The sequence below is a fragment of the Typopeltis vanoorti genome, chromosome 14 (genome assembly GCF_054136105.1).
Source record: "Typopeltis vanoorti isolate ZY-2024b chromosome 14, IOZ_Tvanoo_1.0, whole genome shotgun sequence".
In the NCBI taxonomy this organism is placed as follows: domain Eukaryota; kingdom Metazoa; phylum Arthropoda; class Arachnida; order Uropygi; family Thelyphonidae; genus Typopeltis; species Typopeltis vanoorti.
In genome coordinates this window covers 123,915,778-123,943,591 of record NC_143562.1, presented here as the reverse complement: position 1 = coordinate 123,943,591, position 27,814 = coordinate 123,915,778, and the positions used below count along the sequence as shown (strand labels likewise).

General features: G+C 37.3%; 1 protein-coding gene across 1 annotated transcript in view; it reads right to left on the bottom strand.

Moving 5' to 3' along the window:
• LOC150099879 (uncharacterized) overlaps positions 1–27,814 on the bottom strand; it is a 434,429-nt gene that overhangs the window by 53,504 nt on the left and 353,111 nt on the right. Inside the window, exon 21 of the mRNA XM_090403509.1 lies at positions 9,189–9,356. Coding sequence (XP_090259635.1) covers positions 9,189–9,356 — 168 coding nt within the window. The remainder of the gene's footprint in view (positions 1–9,188; positions 9,357–27,814) is intronic.

Genomic DNA, 27,814 nt, shown 5'->3' with positions numbered 1-27,814 from the left:
ATTAAAAGATAAGAAGCCAGACTCACATCACTGACATCATTCTTCACCATAAGCGACTAAAATGGAAATGGGCTGGACATCTATCCAGAAGAAAAGATGAGCAATGGACCACCAAACTAACCAACTAGATTATAAAAGAAGAGAAACGAGGCTGAGGACGTCCTAAAAGAAAGTGGAGCGATTGAACTGTCAAATTTTGTTGGGAAAAATTGGTCAACCATTGCCAAGAGCAGAGAAAGGTGGAAATAACTGGAGGAGGCCTTTGTAGAGCAGTGGACAGAAAATGGCTGAAAAGAAGAAGGGGGAAACTTTTTAAAAAGTTTAAACTTTTTAAACTAACATTGGCTTATTTTATATTTGTGTTCTTTTTCTAGATGTGTTGCCACTATATAGTAAGGAGGCCATGCCTTTATAATTGATTTCCAGGTTTCCAGGGAAATGTATGTTTCCATGCCAGTAAGCATTACTTTGGTGATATGTTCGGTGCACATGTATGGATTGGAAAGACAGAACAATAGTCTAACCATGGGAATAAGGCACAGAAGCCACAGATGCTGTCCCACTTGGCACTGTTGTGATGCCGAACTACACTTGTATGGGAGTGGCTGTGTAAGCATTGTTGCATGGGAGAGGAGACGAGCACTAGATTGTGGTTGGAATTACCCAGAGAGTTCACTATATTCACTATGTATTTGGAAGGGTAACTCATGAGGAAGAGATCTAGGGTGTTTGGGGAATGGTTAGGGTTACTTGGTATTCTGGTTGGAACATGGGACAATTTGTGTAAGAGGAAATCCAATTGGTGTTTTGGACATTAAAATCTCCTAGGAGGATGATTTTGCTGATAGGGAAGTGGGATTGGAGAAAATCGAATTTTAAGGAGAGGAATTTAAACAGCTCATAGGGGTTGGTGGCATTAGGGGAGTGATAGAGACAGCAAATAAATTTAATTGATTGGGAAAGGGAGATTTTCAACCAAAGAAGGTCAAAGTTGGGTGATTCTAGGTTGGTTACTTTCTAGCAAGTTATGCCAGAGCAGATATATGTGATATGCAGATACAGCCCTCGGGTCGAAAGGAGTTAAAGAGTGTGTAGTTTGGAAAGTTCAAATGAATACTGCTGGAGGGAGGCGAAATTTGAGTTTCTGCCAAGAAGAGTAGGTGGGATTTGGTAGACTGGAGATGGTAGTAGACACTATAAAGGTTGGAATTGAGACCACTTATGTTAGAAAATCGATATATGCAAGGCTCTTTCTGGTACATACGTGGGTGGTCTGAAAAGTTCTCGGCCTCGAATATAAATGGCAACACTATTGGCAAGATTTTTTTTTATATAAGTTGGTACATCTATCATAAGCATCCATGTGAAATTGCAAGTCATTCTATCAAGTAGTTTTTTTTATACAGCTGTCAGAAATCAAAGTGTTATCTGTATCCTTTGAAATGGATAAAATTGAGTATCGTGCAGTTATAAAAATCTTTGTAAAAGAAGGTTTAATGCAAAAGAAATTCATTCGAAGTTCATAAAAGTTTATGGGCATTCTTCTCCTTTGTTTTCAACAATTAAGAAATACGCTGCTGAGTTTAAACATGGCTGTATCCTTGAAGATGATCCACATGAAGGACGTCCAAAAAGTGTAACAACACCAGAAATCATTGATCAGTACATGAAATTGCTGGGACCATAGGCATTGCAAAAGAACATGTAGGATATATTTTGCACGAAGAATTGCAAATGAAAAAGCTTTGCACAAGATGGGTGCCACATTGATCAAAAACACACTCACATGAAAATCTCTGAACAGTGCTTGGAGCATTTTAACGAGATGGATTTACCATTACACACCAGAATCCAAACAGCAGTGAAAACAGTGGACAGAAGCTGGTTGTTCAGCACCAAAGAAGACAAAGTCATTTCCATCATCAGGAAAGATCGTGGCATTGGTGTTTTGGGATGAAAAGGCATTTTGTTTATTAATTATCTTGAAAAGGGTAAAACAATAACCGGGGAATATTATTCTGATATTTTAACCAGACTAGACGAAAAAATTCGTGAGAAAGGGTCAAAGCTGTATAACTGAGAGGAGACCTTCACATAGCCTTTAAAGGAATGTGGAGAACCGACCAGGGCTTCTGACCTAATGTCCAATCCTCACCTTCTCGTGGTGCACCCTGTTGGGTATCTACTTGGATACTGAATGGACGAGGATGGGCTGGCAATTTGGGATTTAGCCGACCAAATTGTATTCTTATTGGTTAAACCAAAATATAGAATGATGGTACAACATGACAAAATTTCATGCCGGCTGGAACGTCGCCCGGTTAAACAAGGCCCCCGTTGTTTTCGCCAGGGAACCAGAGCGAACAGCAAAAAGTCAGCTACTGAAAGAAATCTGAAAATAAACCCCAACTCAACATCACCAGAGTTAAAGATCGGTACTATCAATGTAAGAAGCCTGAATGGCAAAGAAATGGAGCTAGCTCAGGAATTAGATAAGTACCAGATCGACATAATAGGGGTGACTGAAACAAAAAGACCAAAACTGGTGAGATCTTTCTGAGCAATAAATACAAAATGTTATATTCAGGCAATGACAATCAAGGAAAAGAAGGAGTAGCCATAGTATTCAACACAAAATACGAGGCTAATCTTCTTGAATGGCAGTCAGTCTCAAGTAGAGTAATGTGGGCAAATATGAGAATGGGGAACTGGACAATGAGACTTATTTGTGCCTATGGTCCCACAGAAGGTTCTACTAAGGTAGAAGTGGAGGAATTTTTTGAGGCTTTAGAAAGAGCAACTGACACAATGAAAAATGAAAAGTTGGTCCTTGTTGGGGATCTAAATAGCAGGGTAGGAAATGATTGTGAGACATACAAAAATATTTTGGGAAAATTTGGAGAAAAGAGCAAAGCTAATAATAACGGCAAATATCTGTTGGATTTCTGCTCAGGACATGGACTGGTTATTGCTAACACCATGTTCCAACATAAAAATGTGCACAAATTCACATGGAGAGCAGAGGCTAGGAATAAGAAAAGTCTCATTTACTATGTTATTGTTGATAGTGATGTTTTCTCCCTGGTGCAGGACACCAGAGTGTACAGAGGATTTGAAATTGGAAGTGATCACTATTTAGTCTTGAGCAGGATAAAATTGAATTTAATATTGAAAAGAATAACATGTAAGAAAGTTTTAAAGCGAATAAAAGTTGAGCAGCTCTCAGATGTGAGCTGTAGACTAAAATACACAAAGATTATTGAAGAAAAAATGAAAGAGTTTGAGAACAGGAATCAAACCTTGGAGATTCAGTGGCAAACTCTGAAGAAAACATTGATTGATTCTGCCAGAGAGGCATGTGGTGAGGTTGTTTGTAAGGATAAAAAAATCAGTGAAGCAGTGAAGGAAAACAAAAAAGCATACCAAAAGTTCCTGTCAAATAAGTCAACTTGTGCTCTTAGAGAATATAGAGACAAATGCAAGAATGCTAAACACTGTGTAAAACTAGCTAAACAAAAGTCATGGGAAGACTTTGGCAAGAATATAGAAAATAAATATCAAGAAGGTGGCAAAATATTCTGGAGGTTGTTGAAGAAGCTTAAGAATGGAGGAAAGAGTGCTATAAAAGGAATTAGAGATGATAAAGGTGACATGAAAACGGGAGAAAAAGATATCCTTGAAGTATGGAGTAATTACTTTGAAAAACTGCTAAATGAAACAAGCAGTGATGACAGCACAGTGGTAAAAAACACTGACCAGGCATGCAGTCAGGAATACATATCCATACTTGAATCAGAAAAAGCTATCAAAGGCTTGAAATGTGGAAAGGCAGCAGGAGTAGATGATATTCGACCAGAAATGCTGAAGTATGGTGGTATAAGAGTCATACAGTGGCTGCACTGCATAGTTCAGAAAGCCTGGGCAGAGGGACGAATTCCTGATGATTGGAGTAGAGCTCTCATAGTGCCCATATATAAAAAGGGAAATAAAACTGCATGTGAGAATTACAGAGGTATTTCCCTACTGAATGTTCCTGGCAAGATCTATGCAAGTATACTTGAGAAATTCCTGCATGTACCCCTTGAGGGTACATGCAGGAATTTGATGATGATGATGAGAAAAAGTTTGCAGAAGAAAAAATCATCTTTCATCAGCACAATGCACCTGCCCACAAAGGTGTTTTGGCAAAGCGAAAATTAAGGGATCTGCACTATGAATTGTTGAAACATCCACCCTATTCTCCAGATTCGCTCCCTCTGACTTCTACCTCTTCCCAAAACTAAAAATCTTCCTCACTGGTCAGCGCTTTTCTTCGAATCAAGAGGTGATTGCAACTGTAGAGGAGTGTTTTGCAAATCTTACTGAGAACCATGACAGGGATGAGATAATGGCGCTGGAGCATTGGTGAAATAAATGTATTAGTCTTAAGGGAGATTATGTTGCAAAATAATTTTCAAATTATAAATTTGTTTTTTTCATTGTTAGGCCAAGAACTTTTCAGATCACCCACGTATTTGACTGCAAGAATCTTGCATGTTTCCTATGCAGTGCCTGCATACTGGTCTTGACAGCGGTGTCACTTAATTTCTGCACTAATTTTCCTTGTTTGTAGCCAATGACCCAACTGTTGTCTCCATTTTGGCATTTTTGTTGAAGTTGTTTTCAAAGTTGTCATCCTTATTTTCTCTGGGCAGAAGTTAGGTCAAGGGGCAAGTGTCCTTGAATTTATTATTAATCACTGTTACTAGTTAAGATGTGCTTGTGAGTGTGTTCAAGTCACTTTCACGAGGAATGGAAAGTTCATTCTGTCATTTCTTTTGTTTGTGGATCCAAAACGATATCACCTGACAATATTTCTAGAATTAAAGTTGCATTATCCCACTAATTTGCTATATCTTTTGGTGATTTGCCACTTTCCGTAGGAAAGTAAGAATAATGGCATTAAATTTCTCGTTTTCGTCCTGAATTTACTTGTGTACTGTTGAAACGATTAGTTCATGAGGTTCATTGTCAGTCAAAGGTGCACTTGTGTTGCAGCAATGATTCTCAAATAGTTCAAGCTTACCTTCCAGCATTTAGAATTTGGAGGAGAAAGTTTTGTTCATAGTGTTAAGGATTTTGACTAATTTACCTAAGTTCAGAAGCTGCTTTACAGAATGGAAGCACAACAAACAGAAGGGCTGGTTCAGGTTGATAAATAGTTTGTGCACTGATTCCTCTATTTTTGCACAGGAAGCATGTAGCCAGTGGCAACACAAACCACACAATATACCCGTTATCTTATCAGAAACATCAATTTTATATCTCTGGCACATTATATTATTATTGTGTTTGTCAGCAATTGATGGGGCTGTACTGGCAAAACAAGAAAGCATACTTGAAAAGAGGTTTAGATAAATGGTGGAAGAGACACTGGGAGAAGAATATGCTAAATTCAGGCCAAACAGAGGTTGCCAGGATCAGATTTTCTCTTTATGTTAAAAAGTTGAGAAGTCATGGGAATATAACACGGATCTGTACTAAAGTTGTGTGGATGTGGAAAAGGCATGCGACAAGATTCCCAGTAAATAGTTTTTCAAACCACTACAGTTATAGGGGGTAAATGGAACATTATATAGGACAATGTCTACATTTAAATCATGACTGAAAGGAATACAGGCAGATGGAATGATGTAAAATCAGGGGTAAGACAAAGTTTCACATTATCTCATCTATATAGACCTGATATTAGAATTGGAGATATCAAACTTAGCTCTCTAAACACATCCAATATAAGTTTCCAAGATCACTAACTAAATTGAATAACAGCTATAACAAATTTGGCATGAAAATCAATAATAAAAAAGACCAAAATTATGAAAATAGGCATGAAAACTTCAGCTGTGTTCTGAATGAGAGCCTACAGATTTCAGCTATTTAGGCACAGTTTATACTGAAGATGCCAAGTTAAATCTGAAAACAGACAACAGAATAAGCAAAGCTGGTATGATAGGAAGTCAGCTGAATAAACTGATATGGAATAAGAAAGAAATTAGTCGAAACACCAAATTAGTTGTATATAACTCAGTAATCCAATCAATTTTAACTTATAGATCTCAGAGTTGGTTTAGAAATAAAGCACTTGACCACAGATATGAAAGTTGTTAAAAAAAATTAGGGGACCGAACAGATGGCATCAGTGACACAATTATATTAACAAAGAAGACATTAGGAAAGAACTGACATTGTTTGCTTTCAAGAATGTGTGAGCAGGGCTAATCTAAGGTAGTATGGTCACTTAAATAGAATGGGAAAGGTTAGTAAAACAGATGGCTGATGCCAAGATAGAAGAAGACAGAGAATGACCTAGGTTTAGGTAAATTGATGCAGTTAGAAATGACTTAAAAGAATGAAATGTTAGATATGAAATATTGAAGTGTTGACAAGTAATAGACTAATTTGGAAGAAAATTCTTAGTGGGAGATTATTAATAATGTAATCTTAATCATGCAGTATCATCATAGTCACCTGATCACCCTTTAAGGTTGACACATCAGGATGATATGTCAAAATCAAATTATTATGTTTACTGATAGACAATTATAAAACTGCTATTATAATGCATATTATTATACATAATAATGCACTTTATTTACTATTTTATAATGTAATATATAGAAAACTAAGAAAGAAATGAAAAGAAGTGACAGTTCAATTTATCTTTCTCATTCCATAAGGTCATTTAGTGTTGACAAATACACAGTCTACTTCACACATCATCACTGGAAGAAGGTCACACAGTGTAAATCAAGGGGACTTGAGGTGTAATATGATGGACCTCCTTCCTGTCCACCTGCCTGGTAGGATGGCACTGAAGCAAACTGAAATCTCCATTCTATTGTGGAGACCAATCACTATTAAAAAAACTCGTGTAATTGAAGCACTGGGAACTTCTGGAAATGACTTAAAAGAATGATGCGACTGTTTCTACTGCATATAAAAAAGGATCATTGATTGTATTTGAACATACTGTGGAACAAAATATTCAACCTAGGGATGATCTGATAAGTAAATATTCTGATATGCTGTGAAAACGTTGGGTGTCAACATCATGATGTTCTGTTTATCAACTAACATCTTAAAGACGACATGTTATTTTGTAAGACAACTTTAAACGTCAGGGTTCAGCATCACTTATCTAGAAACCGTGCTCAAAATGAAGCATTCCCTTAGTGTCATACAAAATCCTTTGTCACTGTCATCAATGACCAGCAGAAGTTAATCAGGTGGAATTACAACCATATCATAACAACAGAACAGCTATAAAATATACTCTATTAACAGCATATGCTATAATAACTGGTCTGCTTGCTATGCCAGATGAAAATCTAAAGTTTCCAGAAGCAAAACTTTCCTTTCATCTCTGTGTCAGACCACTAACTCACTTTCAGTTATAAAATTTCTTAAAGGTTTCCTGCAATCTAAATGGGATTCCAACAGATGTTTCTGTTACCAAATACAAAATACTACGAGGGTGGTTTGAAAGTATGGTAAATTTCCAATAGACAGCGACACAATTTGTTCATTCATACCACTTTTGGCACGTATCATCTTTTTCATGACCCCTGGAAAAATTTTAGCCAAGTGCGACATATAGTTGTCGTTTGGCAAACATTTAAAATGACCATGCATTTTTCATAAAAATGGAGAAAAATTTGTTTCCTGTAGTGATAAAACACTCTTATTTGAAGAAGTGGACGGTCGCACAGATCAAAACCGAGTTAAAGGCAGTTCATGGGGGACTGTGCACCAGCATTAAAGACTATTTATTTTTGGATAAATAGTTAAATGGTTTTAAGTCCATCAAAGATGAAGCGCACTCCAGTAGTGACCAAAGGAAATGACTGACAAAATCCATGGTACTGTTATGGAAGTGAAAGTGTGTAAGATTGCCAAGATTGTAGGCATCTCAACTGAACGGGTGTATAATATCCTGCACAAAAAATTGCACATGAAAAAGCAGTGTGTGTCGATGGATGGCGTGATTGTGACTGTCAATCAAAAACGCATGCAAAAAAGACATTTCAACGCAGTGTTTGGCAATGTTTAATCGCAATTTGCAGGATTTTTTGCATCCATTCGTGACTGTAGATGAAACTTGGATCCCCTACTACATACCTGAGTCCAAACAGCAGTCAAAACAATGGACAATGCCCGGTGAAAGAGCACTGAAAAAAGCAAAGACCGTTTTGTCAGCTGGGAAGATGATGACTACTGTTTTTTTTGGGATTCCCAAGGAATTACCATGATAGACTATTTGGAAAGTGATAAAGCAATAACAGGAGTCTATTATGCATCATTGTTTGACCAGTTAAAAGAAGAACTGAAGAAAAAACGGCGACAATTGGCATACAAAAAAAGTGCTCTTTCATCAACGTAATGCACCATCCCACACATCAACCGTCACAATAGGAAATTTTCCGAATTGGGGTTCGAATTGGTTCCATGTTCACTGTATTCTTTGGACTTGGTCCCATATGACTTCTTGTTCCCAAACTTAAAAATTTCGCTCAGTGGGAAAAAAATTTTCTTCGAACTAGGATGTCATTAAGGCTGTCAATGACTATTTTGCACAATTTGACAAATCCTACTTTTTTTAGGTTGGATGAAGAAATTGGAAACTCACAGGACCAAATGTGTAGACCTCAATGGAGACTATGTCGAGAAATAAAGATGATTATTTCCAACAAAAAGTGTTTAACTGATTTTTTACCAAACTTTTCAAACAACCCTCGTATTACCTTCCTTACACGTGAACTACAAAAGTTGGAATTTATGCGACTTTATTTGCAGGCATCTTTGTAACCTCTGCAAAATCAGTTGTGATGCACTCTTCCAGTGCATATATTTACAACTTATGCTCCAAAACTTGACAGATTACTTTCTTCTTAAGGTTGAGAAAATTTTTTTACCTGCAATGTGTGGAAAGGTACAATACCCTTGTTCCCGATTTTGCAAAACAGTACAGAGTAGTACACTGATCTTCTCAGTTGCCATGATCTCAGAGTAAACAGACACTTTTAGTCTGAAAATCACAACGATATCAAGTTTCAAATTTCTACGGTATAGTTTTCCATACATTATATAATAAAATTAGTGGCTTATGTAAATTTATATGAAAAAAATTCTATCCATTAAAAGTAACTTACCAGCCAAGCAACAATGAATGGCCTGAAATGGAAATCGCATGAATTCAGGGATCATCCTTTTAATAAAGCTGTTGCTAATTACTGCAGAATGCCCAAAATCCACAAAAAATATGTAACTTTCAGTGGGGGTAACATCTAATGCTGCAACACGGTACCAATGATTATCAACTGAAAACAATAGTGGCAAATTATATTTCATCAACGCAGATTTTATGACAGATCTCCAATAAAGAAGCCTGATTTTAATTTTGAAAGAAATACAATTGACTCCCAATAAAGTGAACTCCTGAGGTCCACAGAAATGCTGTCATAGAGATAGTTTGATATTGTGAATTTCAGAGATTTGATACTTAGCACCTTGGTTACGTCTGTTACAGTAAAAAAATTTACTATAACTTTTTTTTTTTTTTTTTTTTTTTTTTTTTTTTTAGTGAGAGTCAACCATATATTTATAAAGTAACAAAACTCAAACTTTAAAAACTGCACATGTGCAAAAGCCACTTACAGATTGATTTCCCAATAAGACAAACTATATTATCAAAAAAACTTACTTGCACATGTTTCTAAAATTACAGTATTTTAAATTACACTTTGTCATTTTGACTTAACCACTTAACTGGCCTTGACATCAGTGTTACTATGGATGCAAAGTGCCCAATAAAATTGTAATATTATTGAAATTATACAAAAATAGCACGGATAAGAGACAAATGATATATTGCATCCATATCAGGTGGTTAATATTTCTTAATGTGACTGGATAAAAATTATACCACTAAAAAATAATATATATTAATAATAATCTATTGTTTCCAAATGTGAAAGCTATGCACTTCATGCAGATTAATAGTTCTACATAATGCTTATTGGTTAATTATCATTCCCATCACCCAATCAATGCATATGAATTTATGAACGACTGCGCTTTTCTGAGCTCTGCTTTTTATACCTGTTTAATTTTACATCCCAGTACAGAACTTAGAGTAAGAGAGACACAAGGCAAAGACATTATAAACTATTCAAAGGAAACAAAGCACTAATATAAATACGTTAATTATCAACCTGTCTGATTTTGCTTCTAAAAAACAGTTCTGTTTTATAGAAGCAAAATAAAATTTAAGTCAGGTTTTAATAATGGCTATCACATTTCTTATTACTATTATATTAGACTTTTCTGTGACACCCACCTACAACAGGTAACCCTGCTGAAAAACAGTATCATGGGTGGGCTAAGTTTTTTGTTCTTTTCTAATTTATTTACTTTTTACTTATATTATTTGTTTCTAGTCCAAAATCCTAGTTCTAAAGACCAAACAAAGAACTTTCTCAAGCCACTTCAAGCCTTCAGTAAGCAGGGTAGTGGTCTAACAGTGGGCAATGGAATTCATTTGCCGCCTAAAGAAATTCACTACCTATTCAGCAAACCAGGTAAGCAATACAGTAAACTCAAAATTATTTAGTCATACCAGAAAACCAATCTACCTGTCAGTTAACTAAATGTATAGTTAAACAGGGCTGTTTCTTATGTTGAATTTTTTCTTGACAATTATTCATAAGAATATTACACTTTTTTATAAAATCTTTATCAAGTAGCTTTATTTTTATCCTCCTACATGTTTCGCCAATCTGTTTCTATTGGCATCCTCAGGGAATACAAATCAGTAAGCACAAAATGAAGGTTACAGACTAGGTTATAACCGATGGTTCTAAATCATACAAAAAATTGGTATTGTGCGTGACAATGTGCGTGTCTCGTTAACGTGATTTATTCGTGATGACTCATGACGTAATTGTTATGAAAGTTCATTTCTTTGATATTTAATGATCTGATAAAAGTTTTCCAAATTTCTGGTAAAATATTAGACCTTGATTCTTGTTTAGGTTTTCAGTTTTACGGACGACTGTAGCTGCTTCTTTAAAGGTTCTTGAAGGGTAGTTATCTTCTATGTATGGCATAAGGCTCTTATCCCACTCAATGTGATGGTTAGTAGAGGCAAAGTGGCACGAAAGGCCTGAAATGTCTTGTCTGTTATTTCTGACATATCCTATGTGTTCTTTCTTTCTCGTTTCGAAGCTTCTAGATGTCTGATCTACGTAACTAATACCACATGAGCAAGGAATATTATATACTCCAGAGTATTTGTAGAATGGGTGAGGATCTTTCGGTGATCTTAAAAATTTCGGAATAGTATTGATTGGTTTGAATGCCACTCTGATCTTGTATGGTTTTAAAAGGTTAGCTAATTTTTTGGAAAGGTTGTTGACAAAAGGAATTGTAATTGTACTGATGTATTGGATGTCATCACGTTGTCGATGTGGTATATCAGTAAATAGAATCTTGTTATAGAGTCTTTTAGGATAACCATTTAAAGAACGTTCTCTGGATATTGTGGTTAATTCCGTTAGTAGGTCATCCTTGTCTGTCGTATACTGTATAGCTCTTTTCTTGAGACTATGGATAATGCTAAGTTTCTGAGCTATGTGATGAGCCGAGTTGAATAGTATCAACCTATCTGTATACAGAAAACCTACAAATACTGGACGTTACCTCCATTTCAACTCAGCTCATCACATAGCTCAGAAACTTAGCATTATCAATATTTATTAATAATAAAATTAAAAATAAAATAAAATACAGAAATATTATCAATAATATTTCTGTATTTTAGTCTACAGTTTACATCTGAGAGCTGCTCAACTTTTATTCGCTTTAAAACTTTCTTACATGTTATTCTTTTCAATATGAAATTCAATTTTATCCTGCTCAAGACTAAATAGTGATCACTTCCAATTTCAAATCCTCTGTACACTCTGGTGTCCTGCACCAGGGAGAAAACATCACTATCAACAATAACATAGTCAATGAGACTTTTCTTATTCCTAGCCTCTTCTCTCCATATGAATTTGTGCACATTTTTATGTTGGAACATGGTGTTAGTAATAACCAGTCCATGTTCTGAGCAGAAATCCAACAGATATTTGCCATTATTATTAGCTTTGCTCTTTTCTCCAAATTTTCCCAAAATATTTTTGTATGTCTCACAATCATTTCCTACTCTACTATTTAGATCCCCAACAAGGACCAACTTTTCCTTTTTCATTGTGTCAGTTGCTTTTTCTAAAGCCTCAAAAAATTCCTCCACTTCTACCTTAGTAGAACCTTCTGTGGGACCATAGGCACAAATAAGTCTCATTGTCCAGTTCCCCATTCTCATATTTGCCCACATTACTCTACTTGAGACTGGCTGCCATTCAAGAAGATTAGCCTCGTATTTTGTGTTGAATACTATGGCTACTCCTTCTTTTCCTTGATTGTTATTGCCTGAATATAACATTTTGTATTTATTGCTCAGAAAGATCTCACCAGTTTTGGTCTTTTTTGTTTCAGTCACCCCTATTATGTCGATCTGGTACTTATCTAATTCCTCAGCTAGCTCCATTTCTTTGCCATTCAGGCTTCTTACGTTGATAGTATCGATCTTTAACTCTGGTGATGTTGAGTTGGGGTTTGTTTTCAGATTTGTTCCAGTAGCTGACTTTTCGCTGTTCGCCCTGGTTCCCTGGCGAAAACAACGGGGGCCTTGTTTAACCGGGCGACTCCCCAGCCGGCATGAAATTTTGTCATGTTGTACCATCATTTTTTATTTTGGTTTAACCAATAAGAATACAATTTGGTCGGCTAAATCCCAAATTGCCAGCCCATCCTCGTTCGTTCAGTATCAAAGTAGATACCCAACAGGGTGCACCACGAGAAGGTGAGGATTGGACATTAGGTCAGAAGCCCTGGTCGGTTCTCCGCATTCCTTTAAAGGCTATGTGGAGGTCTCCTCTCAGTTATACAGCTTTGACCCTTAAGCACCCCATTTTAAGGATAGGATAACTGAAGAACAAAAAATTGATTCTCTCTCTCTCTCTCTCTGTATACAATAATCTTTTTTTTTATTTTATTTTTTATTTTTTTATTTTATTTTATTTTTTATTTTTTTTTTATTTTATTTTATTTATCTTTTAAAAATTTAACCCATTTTAAGGATAGGATAACTGAAGAACAAAAAATTGATTCTCTCTCTCTCTCTGTATACAATAATCTACAGTTTTATCAACCTAAACTAAAAGACGTTGAAAGTTTATTTTTCATTTGGTTAGACTATAATAAATTTAGTTTAATCTTTTATCCAAGTGTGAGCAAACAAAGTTTGCACCTGAAAGTATCTTCATGACTTAGGTAAGGTAGTACAACACCGGGCAACTCGTTGGAAAGGTGAAGCAAGCTAACATCACTCCTATCTCAGTATCTCCCATAATGCAAAACACATCTCCTTGCAAATATTTATAATGTTATGTAATGTTATGCATTAAGGGAAGGGCAACTACTCAGACTAATTTCGACCTTTATTGAGGTCTCTTCAGTGGGAGCCAGGCTCAAGTGGAGATACCAGGCAGAAGCATTAGCAAGGTCATCTCTACCTATAGGAGTTGCCAAATGGTGTGCCACCTTTTTATTAAATTACTCTGGATTTAGAGAAAGATGTTGAAAGGTTATTTTTCACTTGGTTAGACTATAATAAATTTAGTTTAATCCTTTATCCAAGTGTGAGCAAACAAAGTTTGTGCCTGAAAGTATCTTCAGGACTGGGATAAGGTAGTACAACACCGGGCAACTCGCTGCAAAGGTGGAGCAAGCTAACATCACTCCTATCTCAGTATCTCCCATAATGCAAAACACATCTCCTTGTGGATATGTATAATGTTATGCATTATGGGAAGGGCCACTACCCAGACTAGTTTAGGTTAGGTTAGGTTATTCTTCTAATGACAAATGTTATTAATAAATCCTAGAGTGTATAAAGCTCTCTGTTCCTGTTGCTTGGCCTACTATAGGCAACCAGAGATCCACCTAAAATGACATAACATCTACAGTAAGTCAGAACCAGCAAATCGTATTGACATAAATTTATTAAAAAATCTTGACTTTTTTTATGTTAATTAGATGACAGTAATATCAGGAAAAGAGCTAGTGAACATCCAATATGATATATGCACTTTAACAAACACTTTTTTTAGGATGAAGGTAATCAATAACATAATAGCTAGTCGTATCATTACATACATCGTGTGCAATCTTTATATTGTTAAATAAAGTCTGTAGAGGTACAGTGCCATAACAGAGATCTCATATATGTTTGCAATGTCAGGAATTATAACGCCCTGGTTCTGTTCAATTTACCATATGAACAGATCACCTCAGATGACTCCTTAAAGAGCCTACTGAAAAGGTTGTCTTCCAAGTATGGAATGAAGCAAACAGGCAGTCCATATGTTCAGAGAACATAACTGCAATGAGACCACTGTTTTCTTTCCTTTTATGATCCAGATTGCCTGCATGCTCTTCCTTACAGATTTCAAAACTTATTCCTGTATGACCAATATAAGGTTGCTATGGAACACGAAATCCAATGAAATATGGTTTGATTTTTTATAAATGGAATGCTGTCTTTAGGAATTCCGAATCATAGGGAGTTTTGCAATATATAGACTGGTCTGAAGGCTGTTCACACATAATCAGCTCTAGAAATGGTGCCTTTGTAGTTCATTTCTGGAAATGGCTGTTTTATCAGAGAATAACAATTTATTTAATAACCTCATGAAAAGTCATTTTGAAGGAAGATTCAACCAGAGTAAGTTCTTCTTTCTTTGTTGGTTCACTGCTCTTAATCTTTAAAAGGGTGTTTTTTTAAAAGTTGTGATGATACCTAATGTTTGCTGAGGATGGTGAAATGAGTTGAGTTGATGCATATTGTCCCATGTCAGTTGGTTTTCTGTAGAAGACTAACCATTTAACATTTTTTAAAGGACATTAAAAAAGGTAATTTGTCATCCTTCTTAATCTCCCTAATGTTTATGTCAGCATAAGTTTAACGTTTGGGCGATTATTCAGTAAACATACAAATTTTTCTGCATCTTTAGGAGTGTGTTTCCAGACCATTAAAACATGTAGGGCTAGAACACCTTTCCACGACACATTTTCAGGGGACCTAGTGCCAAACTTCATTTACAAATTTTTCCATAAATACTTGCAATGGGAAGCAAGAGCAGGAGAACCCCACTGCAAACCATATTTCTAGAAATGAAAATTTCCTTCCAAGTAAAACAGAAGACAGTGGTGAAAGAGATGTGTAATGTCAAGAGGAAACATGCCAAGAATCTGAACTAATTTCCTTGATTAAATGTTATTAAATAATAATAAAACATTGAGACTGGCTAAAACTAAAGGAGTGACTTGGATATTTGCAAGCATCTTTGCAAAATGAGCCGAGTTCTTTAAAAATAATGAAAGTGACTCATGTGAGTTATATGGAGTTTGCAAAAATATTAGAGAGAAGAGGATATGCAATCACCCCCCCCCCCCAAGTCTCGGGGTGATTGCATATCTTGACTTGTTTTATGAGATCCTCTGAAAACCAATAATGTAGGAGAGTAGATCACTAGTTTTAGTATGTGAAGACCAAGTAGGATCTACTTCATATATCTTAGTCAGTCTGGATGTTATATCATTATTTACAAATGCTTGTAGTCAAGAAATCGGTTCACTTTTACACTTCTAGAAATATGGTTTGATGATGAGTTCCCCACCAACATCTTCCATCATCAACTTATAGTAAAATTTGAAAATGAAGTCTTGCACTAGTTACCTTGAATAATCACCAACCCAAGATTAAGTTAATGCTCAAGAGTGAGAAGGGCAAAAATTATAGTTTTTGGATGCCCTCATTTAAAAAAAAAAAAAAAAAAAAAAGGCAGGGGAACAGAGTTAAATGTCTATAGAAAACCAACTCAAACAGAATGATGCCATACCAGTTCATTTCTCCGTCTCATTGAAAGTTAGGTATAATCAAACCTTAAAAGACCGTGCTCTAAGGATTAAAAATGATGTGGGGGGGGGGGATGATTCCTTCAAAATCAAGATTGTTATTAAACAAATAACAAATTGTTATTCTCAAAAATAACCAACTTGTACATCTTCAGAAATGAACTATAAGGGCACCATTTTTTTTTTTTTTTTACACTACTGTGTGGGTAGAACATCAAACAGATAGCGCATCTTTTAATAAGTTAACATTCAAACAGCCCTTAGACCAGTTGACACCTTAGAAAAACATATTACATTTATCTACAGACAGCACTCCATTGGTAAAATACCTGGGGTATATAGGATCCATGTTCATGAAACAAACTTTACATTGGCCAGATAATTTTTAATAGATAAGAAAGAGCACACTGACCAAGAGGACTAAAGGAGAGAAAACAGTGGTCTCACTGCATACACCCTCTCTGAACCACATGATATAGATTGGCCACCCACTTCCATACTATAATTTGAAGACAATCTTTTCAGTAGGATGTTTAAAGGGTCTCACCTAACAGAAACAAGGACCTCACACTTTATGACACTGAAAATTCCTTATTCATTTGTGTAACATACAAAATCTGCTATACAAATAATCACTTATAGACTTTACACACCAATACACTGACCATACATGATATCTAACAGCGCATGTAACTATCTATTATGTTATCACTGTTTTCATTAAAAAAAAATAATAAAAATAATAATTGGTCAGGTTGATTAGGTTAGTAAGTTGACACATTGTGGGGGGGGGGGGGTGGGGGGGGGGGGGGGTGGGGGGGGGGGGGGGTGGGGGGGGGGGGGGGTGGGGGGGGGGGGGGGTGGGGGGGGGGGGGGGTGGGGGGGGGGGGGGGTGGGGGGGGGGGGGGGTGGGGGGGGGGGGGGGTGGGGGGGGGGGGGGGTGGGGGGGGGGGGGGGTGGGGGGGGGGGGGGGTGGGGGGGGGGGGGGGTGGGGGGGGGGGGGGGTGGGGGGGGGGGGGGGTGGGGGGGGGGGGGGGTGGGGGGGGGGGGGGGTGGGGGGGGGGGGGGGTGGGGGGGGGGGGGGGTGGGGGGGGGGGGGGGTGGGGGGGGGGGGGGGTGGGGGGGGGGGGGGGTGGGGGGGGGGGGGGGTGGGGGGGGGGGGGGGTGGGGGGGGGGGGGGGTGGGGGGGGGGGGGGGTGGGGGGGGGGGGGGGTGGGGGGGGGGGGGGGTGGGGGGGGGGGGGGGTGGGGGGGGGGGGGGGTGGGGGGGGGGGGGGGTGGGGGGGGTGGTGTTCCCCAGGGCTCAGTACTCAGTCCCTTACTATTCCTTCTATATGTCAATAATATTCCTCCCTACCTTACAGAAGACACACAAGTAACTTGCTATGCAGATGATATAGCCATCTGGCACACTAGTGCTAAAATCAAAGAATCAGAGGAGATTCTAAACAAATCCATGAGAGGATTAGAAAAATGGTCAGATGAACTTAAACTCAAAATTAACCCAGACAAAACAAACCTAAGTACCTTTAGTACAGACAGGAAAAATAGACATTCCTACAATCCCAAAGTCATGATCAACAACAAGCTAATTGAAAAAGTCACAAATCCAAAATACCTTGGTATTACGCTTGATCAGGAATTACGTTTTGCACAACACACCTCTAACACTTCCAACAGAGCTCTAAAAAAAATTAAATATACTGAAAAAGCTTTGTGGAACAAATTGGGGCACAAATCTAAAAAACCTCAAAACTACTTACACTACACTAATAAGGCCAATAATGGAATATGCAGCACCTATCTGGTCACCTTCGGCCTCATCGGTAAAGAAAAAATTAGACAAAATACAAGCAAAAGCATCCAAGATTATCATTGGTGCAGTCTCATCCACTAACAACATAAGAGCCCAACAGGAATGTGGGCTTGACCTGCTGGAGGACAGACGAAAATTTGCCACCATAAAATTCATAAATAATATCAGAAGCTACCAAAGTGATCATATCTCCCTAAAAACTTATGAACATTGGAACCAAAATTGCAGACTTCACAGATCATCAACTTTAAATATGATGACACTATCAGGAAAGAAATAGGTCTTGCTCAGCTAAATGCCCACATAAACAAAGAACCTCCAATCCTTTTCCAAAAGATTTTCCAATCCTTTACCTTCAAATACCTCCATAATCTAAACCTTACCAAACTCTGTACAAAAAAAGAACCAAAAGAAATGCTCAAAGAAAAAGGCCTAAATACTATCAACCTTCTTTCATCCTTCAAACAGGTTATTTGCTATACCAATGGATCATCAGACACCAATATGATTAATGGAGGCGCTGGTGTTCTCCTTCTACTCCAGAAAGGTGAAAAACTTTTAATAAAAGTTGGATCTGGGAGAATCGCTTCCAATTTTACCAGCAAACTCTACGCAATAAATAAAGCACTAGAAGCCTACTTAAATCTATCATCATCTCAACAATCTGAAGGAATTATAATTTACAGTGACTCAAGATCAGTTATGGAGGCAATCAAAAATGGCAATACCAAGCTCACACGAGACATCCATAAACTCTTAAATCAACTAAACTAAAGTGTTTAGTTGATTTAAGAGTTGGTTTAGTTGAAAACTAAGGTAAAAGTTGCATTTTACAATGGATTCCTGCTCATGTAGGCATTGATCACAACGAAGCAGCTGATAAATTAGCAAAAGAGGCCAGAGAACTCAACCAAGAAACTCGTGATAACTCTTGCTGATGCCAATGCACTAGCAAAAGCTAAACTAATTCCACTGAAATCAGTGATACAACATCAAATTCCTGAAATCAGTGCTGACAGAAGGACCTCCACCACGATAGCAAGACTACGAACAGGACATTATAGAGGAATGAAGATCAATACAGATGATACAAGAACATATAGAAACTGCAACAACTGCCCCAATACTGAACTGACACCCACTCACATCTTTACCTGTCCAGCAATTACAGCAGCCTTGCAAGAAATGGATCCTAATCCTGAACAACAGCTCTATACAAACAAAATCACAGACATAGCCAAAGCAGTACAAGGAGCACATCTAAGAGTCTTCAAAGGACAAGAACAACATCTAATAATCTGCAGCTCTCAGAATTTTATTCTATTTTGTAAAGGGAGTACCCATGCATAAATGGGACTGCATAATGTACTGTGATTAGCACTTAAAATGTCAACAGGAAAAAGAAACGGAGGGAGGGAAAACAGTTTGAACATAGAAGAGGCTCTAATTCTTCATGCATTTTAACAAACTATTGTTTGCAATTACTTGGCTGACTTAAATTACATAAATTAAGTTCGTAATTTACATAAATGAATTGTGGATTCATAGATAATGCAGTTCAGATATGGTGACTACCAGTGCTACTGTCAACATAATAGATGGCTTTCCTAGTAGGCAAACTTGCAACAAACAGTATCACCATTTTGTTTCTGCAATAAGTGCAAGTTGTGCCTTGTTATTTTAAACTTATTGTTAGTAATGTATCGAATATTCAGTTTTGCTTCAGCCAGTTCGACATGTTTTTCAGATATTCAATTTCAACCAAATCAAAAGAAAGATTAAGTATTCTGCTGGCCAAAGCAGAAAAATTCATGTTACATGTGACATAATTTCGAAAAGACTCCCTTTATCTTGCAAGACTATTCAAAGAGAAGGATTTACAAGGCTAACTGGGTAAAACTTATTCCACATTACAATTTCTTTTGCCGCTAGCTACCAATGTATTCAATGAAAGTTTTTTCCAGAATTTGAAAATATTTATGAAGAAACCTGACATATGCAACCCCAAAAAATGCTGAAAAATTAATTTTCCTATATCATGATTTATCACAAATTTCATTTTGATTATGAAATCCATAATTTTTCTCAACATTTTATAATTTAAAAGTTCCGTTAATATTTGTGTTATTTTGAAGAAATAAGTACAATATGCTTTTTTAAATTTTAAGCTGCATTTTTTTTTAAATACAATGTTCTCCGTGAAATTAAGTGATAAGTTTTATTATATTGAAACACAGGAAATTATGGATCAATCTATATTTTATAGCTAAATGTAGAAAGAAAGTGGTTTCAAAAATTTACCAGTGAGCTTTGAAAACCCAAGCCAAAATCCGAGTTGCCTTGAGCTTGCCCTATTTAAACAACACAAACTCTACCCATAACCCATCTCTTTTATTAATGCATGAAGTAAGTTTCACTATCTTTTCAATTTTGATGTCTCGTGTTAGTAATGCATATAACATCTACAGTGTTTTGTAACATGTAAGATAATATCGATGCAGGTACTTACAAACAGATGATTCATCTTGTAAATAGGTGACATAAATTTACAGTATCGGTAAATATAGTACAGTACTGTCAATATATTTTCTCTTCCTTATGATTTTCTTAATAGCATTTTCTTTTCTCTAGCTTACTTTATTGTAAGAATACAGTATATAATACATATAATATACAAAATATGTGTTAATCGACTGTTTATATTGCTGTTACGATTTCTGGTCAACAGTAGGCTATTAGTAGTTAAGTTTTTGGAAATTCAAAAATTATATGTGAATTTTCGACTGTGCGGAGGGATTAGTGCCCCTAACCCCCGTATTGTTCAAGGGTCAACTGTGTTTAGCTTACATAAGAAAATATAATAGGAAATATTACATATACATCTTACATTTTATAGCAAAATATGGGAACAAAAGTAAGAAACATGGAAAAAATTTCTTTCTTTCATTTGAAAATTTACTAGAAAGCTTATGAGAAGGTTATATTCTTACAAACTCTCTCTTTACCAGAGAGAGAGAGAGTTTGAAACTTTTATGTTTGTCTACATTTGACTATAAAATATGGATTGGTGCATAATATCTTCCCTTTCAATATCTAATTTATTTCAAACTGGAGCATCTCAAGCTCTATACGTAAGAATTTGATGGATGTTATATTTAGGGGAAGCAAAATTTTATTTTCTCTTTTTATGAAAGAAGATCTGAGAAGTCTTCATTTTGGTAAGATAACTAAACCAAAAGTAGGAGATATTATTATTATTATTATTATTATTATTATTACGGGCAACTCCAGGGAGTCATTAGACTCATCGAGGGAGGCCCCAAATCATTTTCATCACAACTATTCGACATTCATACAGTATCTATCATACCTCGCCTTAAACTCATTCACTGTCACAGCATCCACCACAGACTCAGGGAGCGCATTCCACTCATTCACTACTCTAAAAGTAAAGAACCCAGCTCTAACACCTTTACTAACCACACTTTTGCCCAGTTTCCATGGATGTCCCCTAGTCCTCCCACAACCAGCCCTGTTCTCAAAAATATCTTCTGAATTAATTTTATAGAAACCCTTCAGTAATTTGAATGTCTCAATCATATCTCCCCTCCTCTGCCTATCAACCAATTTTTGCAACCCACAAATCCTCAACCTGTTCTCATACGGTTCATTCCACAGACCTGCTATCATCTTGGTCACTCGCCTCTGGATCCTCTCCACCTCCTCCCCATCAAGAAGAAACCTAGGTGACCAAATCTGAGCACAGTAGTCGAGATGAGGTCTTATCAAGGCTCGATACAGAGGAACAATAACCTGCTTGTCTCTGCTTGTCAACGTATTCTTCAGCAACCAAGTGATTTGATGAGCTGATTTGGCCACTTTTGCAATGTGTCCCCTAAATTTCAATTCCTTATCCACCAACACTCCTAAATCTCGTGCCTCATCAATTTCCTGGAGCACGGTTCCACCAATGCAGTAAACTGCCTCCCATCTTTTCACCCCAAAATGCATAACCTTACATTTTGCCACATTAAATTGGCATCCATTGTCCTTAGCCCAGACCTCCAATCTATCCAAATCATCCTGCAAAATTTTGACGTCATCTGCATTCACTATTGCCCTACCCAACTTCGCATCATCCGCAAACAAATGAACTGTTCCTCTCAGATCCTTTCCTATATCATTTATGAACAAATTAAACAGCAGTGGTCCAAGAACAGATCCTTGTGGTACACCACTAGTCACAGGCCGTCTTGTGGACTCTACTCCTGAGTAAACCACTCTCTGATATCTCTCCGTCAACCACCCTCCTATCCATCTCACCAACTCTATGTCCATTCCCATATGCTGCAATTTACTGATTAGAATTCCATGTGGTATCCTGTCAAAGGCCTTAGCAAGGTCCAGCAGAATCACTGTAAACCCATTACCCTTATCCAGTTCAGCCGTCACTGTGTTATAATACGTGAGCAAGTTACTGAGGCATGACCTACCCTTCACAAAACCATGCTGTCCCCGATACAGTATCCCATTTTCTTCTATCCAATCTTGTATTTTCCTCTTGACTATTTTCTCTAAGACCTTGATAATGATTCCTGTTATGCTGATTGGCCGGTAATTTTCAACAGCAGCCTTGGAACCACCTTTGTGCAGTGGAACTATTTTCCCCTCTTTCCACCCCCTTGGGACTGACCCAGTCCTGAGGCTCAAATTAAACATAATGGTCAAGGGCACTGACAATTCTTTGGCCGCTTCACGTATGACACGAGCTGGTATACCATCCAATCCCACAGATGTATTGACATTGAGGTTCTGTAATAGACTAGTTACCTCTACCTCATTCATCACAATTCCAGTATAAGCTGTTGGTTCCTCCATTTCCGCAAAGCCACCACCTGGATGATATACTCTTGCAAAGTGCTCGCTCAGTAATTCCACAACATCGACTGATTCAGTTACCTCCCTACCCTCAGCATTTTTTAAGATCATTCTACCATGAGCATTTTTCCTTTTACTTGCAACATATTGAAAAAACTGTTTGGGATTCTCTTTAGCCTGCATGGCCAATTTCCTTTCGTAATCTGCTTTTGCTTTTCTTACCACCCTTGTTACCATCCTGGCCTGAGCTTTATACTGTTCATGCACCTGATGGTCACCCTTCTCCTTAAATTCCCTCCACAATTGTTTCTTTTTTTGCAGCTCAAGCTTAATAGTGTTATTCATCCATTTAACCCCTACCTGATTTATTATTCGGACTCTTGGTATACAGTCAACCATTGCCTCCTGCAAACAGTTCTTGACCACCTCCCATGCACCATCAACATCCAGCCCTTGCAGTTTTACATGCCATGGCATTGAGCCAAGCACACACCTAAGCTTGTCATACTTACCAGCCCGGTAATTCCACATATACCCTGTCTTAATTGTAAATTCGACTCCTTTAGCCACCTCCCAAGTCATGACCTTATGGTCACTCTCTCCAATTGGTGGCAACAAGGTCATGTTCGTTACAGCCACATTCTCAGTTGCAATTACTAGGTCCAGCACTCTCTGCCCCCTGGTATTTTCCAATACATGTTGCCGTAGATAGTTGTCCCTTAATAACTGCATAAAATCCAATTCCTTCCTCCCATGTGCCCTCTCCTCTTTCCAGTCAATATTACCATAATTGAAATCACCCATAATAATTACCCTCCTTCCATTCATTTCTTCTATTTGCTTATGCATACTATTCCCACCATCCACTCCATCACCCGGTCTATAGCAGCACCCAATTGTATATTTTGTTCTGCTAGATTGTATCTCACACCAAACAGCCTCAAATGTGCTTTTTTCCCCATCCTGCAGTTCAACTTCTATACTCCTTGGCTGAAGCTCATCAGCTATCATCAATAACACTCCTCCCCCCTTTTTATTCACCCTGTCACTCCTGAACACGCTATACCCATCGCATTCAATCCCACTAGCTTTATCATCTTCTGTCAGCCATGTTTCACTAATACCGACAACCTGTGGCCTGGAAGTGCCAACCATGGCCAAAAACTCTTCCTTCTTGTTCCTAATACTCCTGGCATTAGTGTACATGAATCGCAGAAGCCCATTTGTCCCATCCCTACTTTGATTCCTTATACTAATTATCCCATTCTGATTTGTTGTCCGTCGTACTCGCCCGGGCATAATATACTCATTCATACACTTAACTGCCCCCCATAAAGTCTGCATATCTACTCCCCCCCCCTCTTAATAAATCTAGTTTCCCTGAGTCTGTACATCCACTTCCACATCATTCATCAACACTCTTTCAAGTCTCCGTACACCAACTCCATTCAAATGTAACCCATCCATCTTATATAAGTCCTTTCGCCCATCAAACTCATTCCACACATCCACAAATTCCACACCACTCTCCATGCATAACCCACGCATAAAGTCATTGGCAATTATGGCCCTCCTTAAGCAATTATGGCCCTCCTTCTAAACACTTCGCTGTCATACCGCGGTAAGATACTCACCATCCTAACTCTCTCACTCTTCTCTTTTGCTACCTCAAATAACTCCCTCACATCCTCTATCATTTCCATTTTGTCCTCTTTCAAATCATTCGTTCCTGCCACTATTATCATCTCTTTCACCCTCTGTTTTTGCAGTCGAATAGATTCGCTGACGTCCTTTATGTTCGCACCCGGCTGGTACGACTTCGTTAAACTCTCAATTATTACGCCTCTTAATAGCGAATCCCCATACAGCACTCGCTCCTTCATTTTATTGACGTTTACGTACATTCTATTATTTGCCGTCACAGACTTCCGCCGGTTATTTGTCGGTACGTTCAACACACATTTTTGCATACGCTCCAGTTGTCGTTTGGCTCTGTGTATCGCGCCATTTAAACGGGCAATTTCGCTACTCGCATTTATCTCACCATTTTCATTATCGATCAAATCATCCATTCCTTCGGTGTTTCTACCTTCATTTACACTTTCAGCGACGCTCTCACACATATCTGGCACTACCACGCAATTCTCTAGTACACCGCCATTTTCTGCATTCTGACTACCGTTAACGATATCAGTCTCGATACACGAAACACGCTTGAAGTCCTCATTCTCTTTACACTTTCTACACATATTAACTCCACTATCACTTTCTAACCAGACTCCTACCGCTCTTCGCAAGGCATACATCTCACAGACAGCACATTGCATAAATTCTTTTACATCAAAACTCTTAAGCAAGCATGGCGACCTGGCCGCCATTTTTTTCTTTATCGGTGCCATGTGTACGCTATCTTTTCTTAAAAATAATAGTTAAAATAACAGAAAACACGCAAAAATTGCACAGACACACCAAGAAACAAAAAGCAAACAATACTACTTAAAATTCTGGTAAAATATCTAATGTTAACACAAAATAATACTGATCTTTTCAGGAGCTCTCGACAAGCCGACGATCTAATCCGTGCGACACCTAGCGACGACCTAATCTCAGCATCAGAGTTGCCATAGCTTGCACTAGTTAAACTTTCCAAGTTTCTTAAGGAAAATTTCTTAAGTAGCAAAGGAAATATCTGCTTATATAAAATGAAAGCTGAAATGAATATATTTAGGCTGTTCTTTGATTATTCCTCTTAAGCACTGACTACTGTTCACTTATGAAATTCATTTATTTATTCATTCATTAATTTTCATTAGGTAAAATGTTATTACAAGTGGTTTTTTTTTTTTTTTTTTTTTTTTTTTTTTTTTTTTTTTTTTAACTTTCTTCATTCTGCAATTTGACCTAAGTACTGAATATTTGGTCAAAGCATACAGTAGCAAACAAATTAATCCCAATTGTTTTTGGTTTGGTTTTTGTTTTACAATAATTTTGGTTATGGTTTCAGTGTTTTAGTTCACTATTCTGGTTGAGTGCTGCATGTTTCAACTGTTTCTACAATGTTTATTAATAGTGATGGGTGTTCTTACTAGTATAAATAAGTTGACATTTGTGGTGTTCTATTAATTTTGTGTAGATATAAAATGGATACATCTCCAAAAAGAAATTCAAAAACATGTACTCTTTCTCAGCACACATCCATGACTCAAAGACAAACCTGCCAATGAGTGTGGTGCTGGTATGAGTACTGCTAATGTGATTTTAAAGAGGTTTAAGGAGACAGATACCTTTTCTCCTGACAGAAAAGGAAAATGTGGGCCAAAAAAGAACACTACACTTTCTCAGGATCATTTACTAGTTAGGAAAAGCAAAATAAATCCAAGATTGTCAGATGGAGACAATCTTGGCAGCTATTGGGATTAATGTTTCTGACATGACAATCCATCGAAGACTGCTGGAAGCAGTGAAGATTGACCGCAGATGAAAAAAGAAACTACTGTTGATGAAGGCTATGAAGAAAAAGAGACTCTTGTAGGCAAAAGTGTACAAAGATGGACTGTTTAGAAGTGGAAAAAGATCATATTCTCAGATTAGAGCAAGTAAAATATGTTTGTAAATCAGAGGATGAGAGGACTGCTCCTCCCAACCTTCAACAAGCTCCTAAACACTCAGCTAAAATGATGTGCTGGGGTTATTTTACACATGACAGTCAAGGATCATTTGTGCCTGATGAAGGTATGATGAAAAGTGACCAACACATAAAAGTATTGGGGCAAAGAATGGTCCTACAGATCCAGAAAGACAAACAACTCATCTTAAAACAGGATATTGCTCAATGCTATCTTCAAAAAAAGTGAAAGAGTTCCTCAAAAATCGCAATATCCAATTGCTTCAGTGGCCAGGTAAATCTGACATTAACCAAAAGAAAATTTGTAGGTCATAGTGAAGAAGAGACTTGGAAAATTAAACTGTAATACAAAGGATAACTTAATACAGTCCATTATAAAAGTAGTTTCAAGATGGAGAAATAAGAAATGTGTGTTCTAAATTGGTAGCTTCCATGAGTAAGCAAATTAAGGAACTTATTGGGAACAGAGAAGCATATATAGATTATTAGGAGAAGTTGGAGTTTAAGTTAAAGAGGCAATGAAGGAAAAGAAGAAAGCATATAGCACAAGCTGAGTAAGTCAGCTTGTGCTCTTAGAGAATACGGAGACAAACAAAAAAAAAGCTAAACCTGTGTAAAACTAGCTAACCAAAAGTCATGGGAAGACTTTGATAAGAACATAGAAAATAAATAACAGGATGGTAGCAAAATGTTCTGGAGGCTGTTAAAAAGCTCAGAAATGGAGGAAAGAGCATCCTAAAAAGAATTAGAGATGATAAAGGAGAAATGATATCCTTGACGTATGGAGTAATTACTTCAAAAAATTGCAAAATTAAACAAGTAGTGACAGCACAGTGGTAAACAACACTCAACAGGCATGCAATCAGGAATACATATCCATACTTGAAGTAGAAAAAGTGATCAAAAGTCTGAAATGTGGAAAGGCAGTTGGATCAGATGATATTCGACAAGAAATGCTCAAGTATGGAGGTAGAAAAGTTTTACAGTGGCTGCACTGCAAAATTCAGAAGGTCTGAACAGAAGAATGAATTCCAGATGACTGGAATAGCACTCTCATAGAATCCATATATAAAAAGGGAAATAAAACTGAATGTGAGAATAACAGAGGAATTTTCTACTAAATGTTCCTGGTAAGATTTATGCAAGTATACTTGAGAAACGATTGAGAAGGATTGTGGAGGGGGAAAGTTGGTGAAAAACAAGCTGGATTCATATTAAATACAGGTTGTCAGGATCAGGTTTTAACTTTACGATGAATAGTTGAGAAATCACGGCAATATATAATAAAGATCTGTATTTAAGTTTTGTAGATCTGGAAGAGGCATGTGACAATGTGCCAAGAGAAAAGCTGTTCAAAAGGCTACAGTTATATTGTGCAAATGGGACATTATATCAAGCAATAATACTTAGTCTTTATTTGAGCTATAAGTCAGCAGT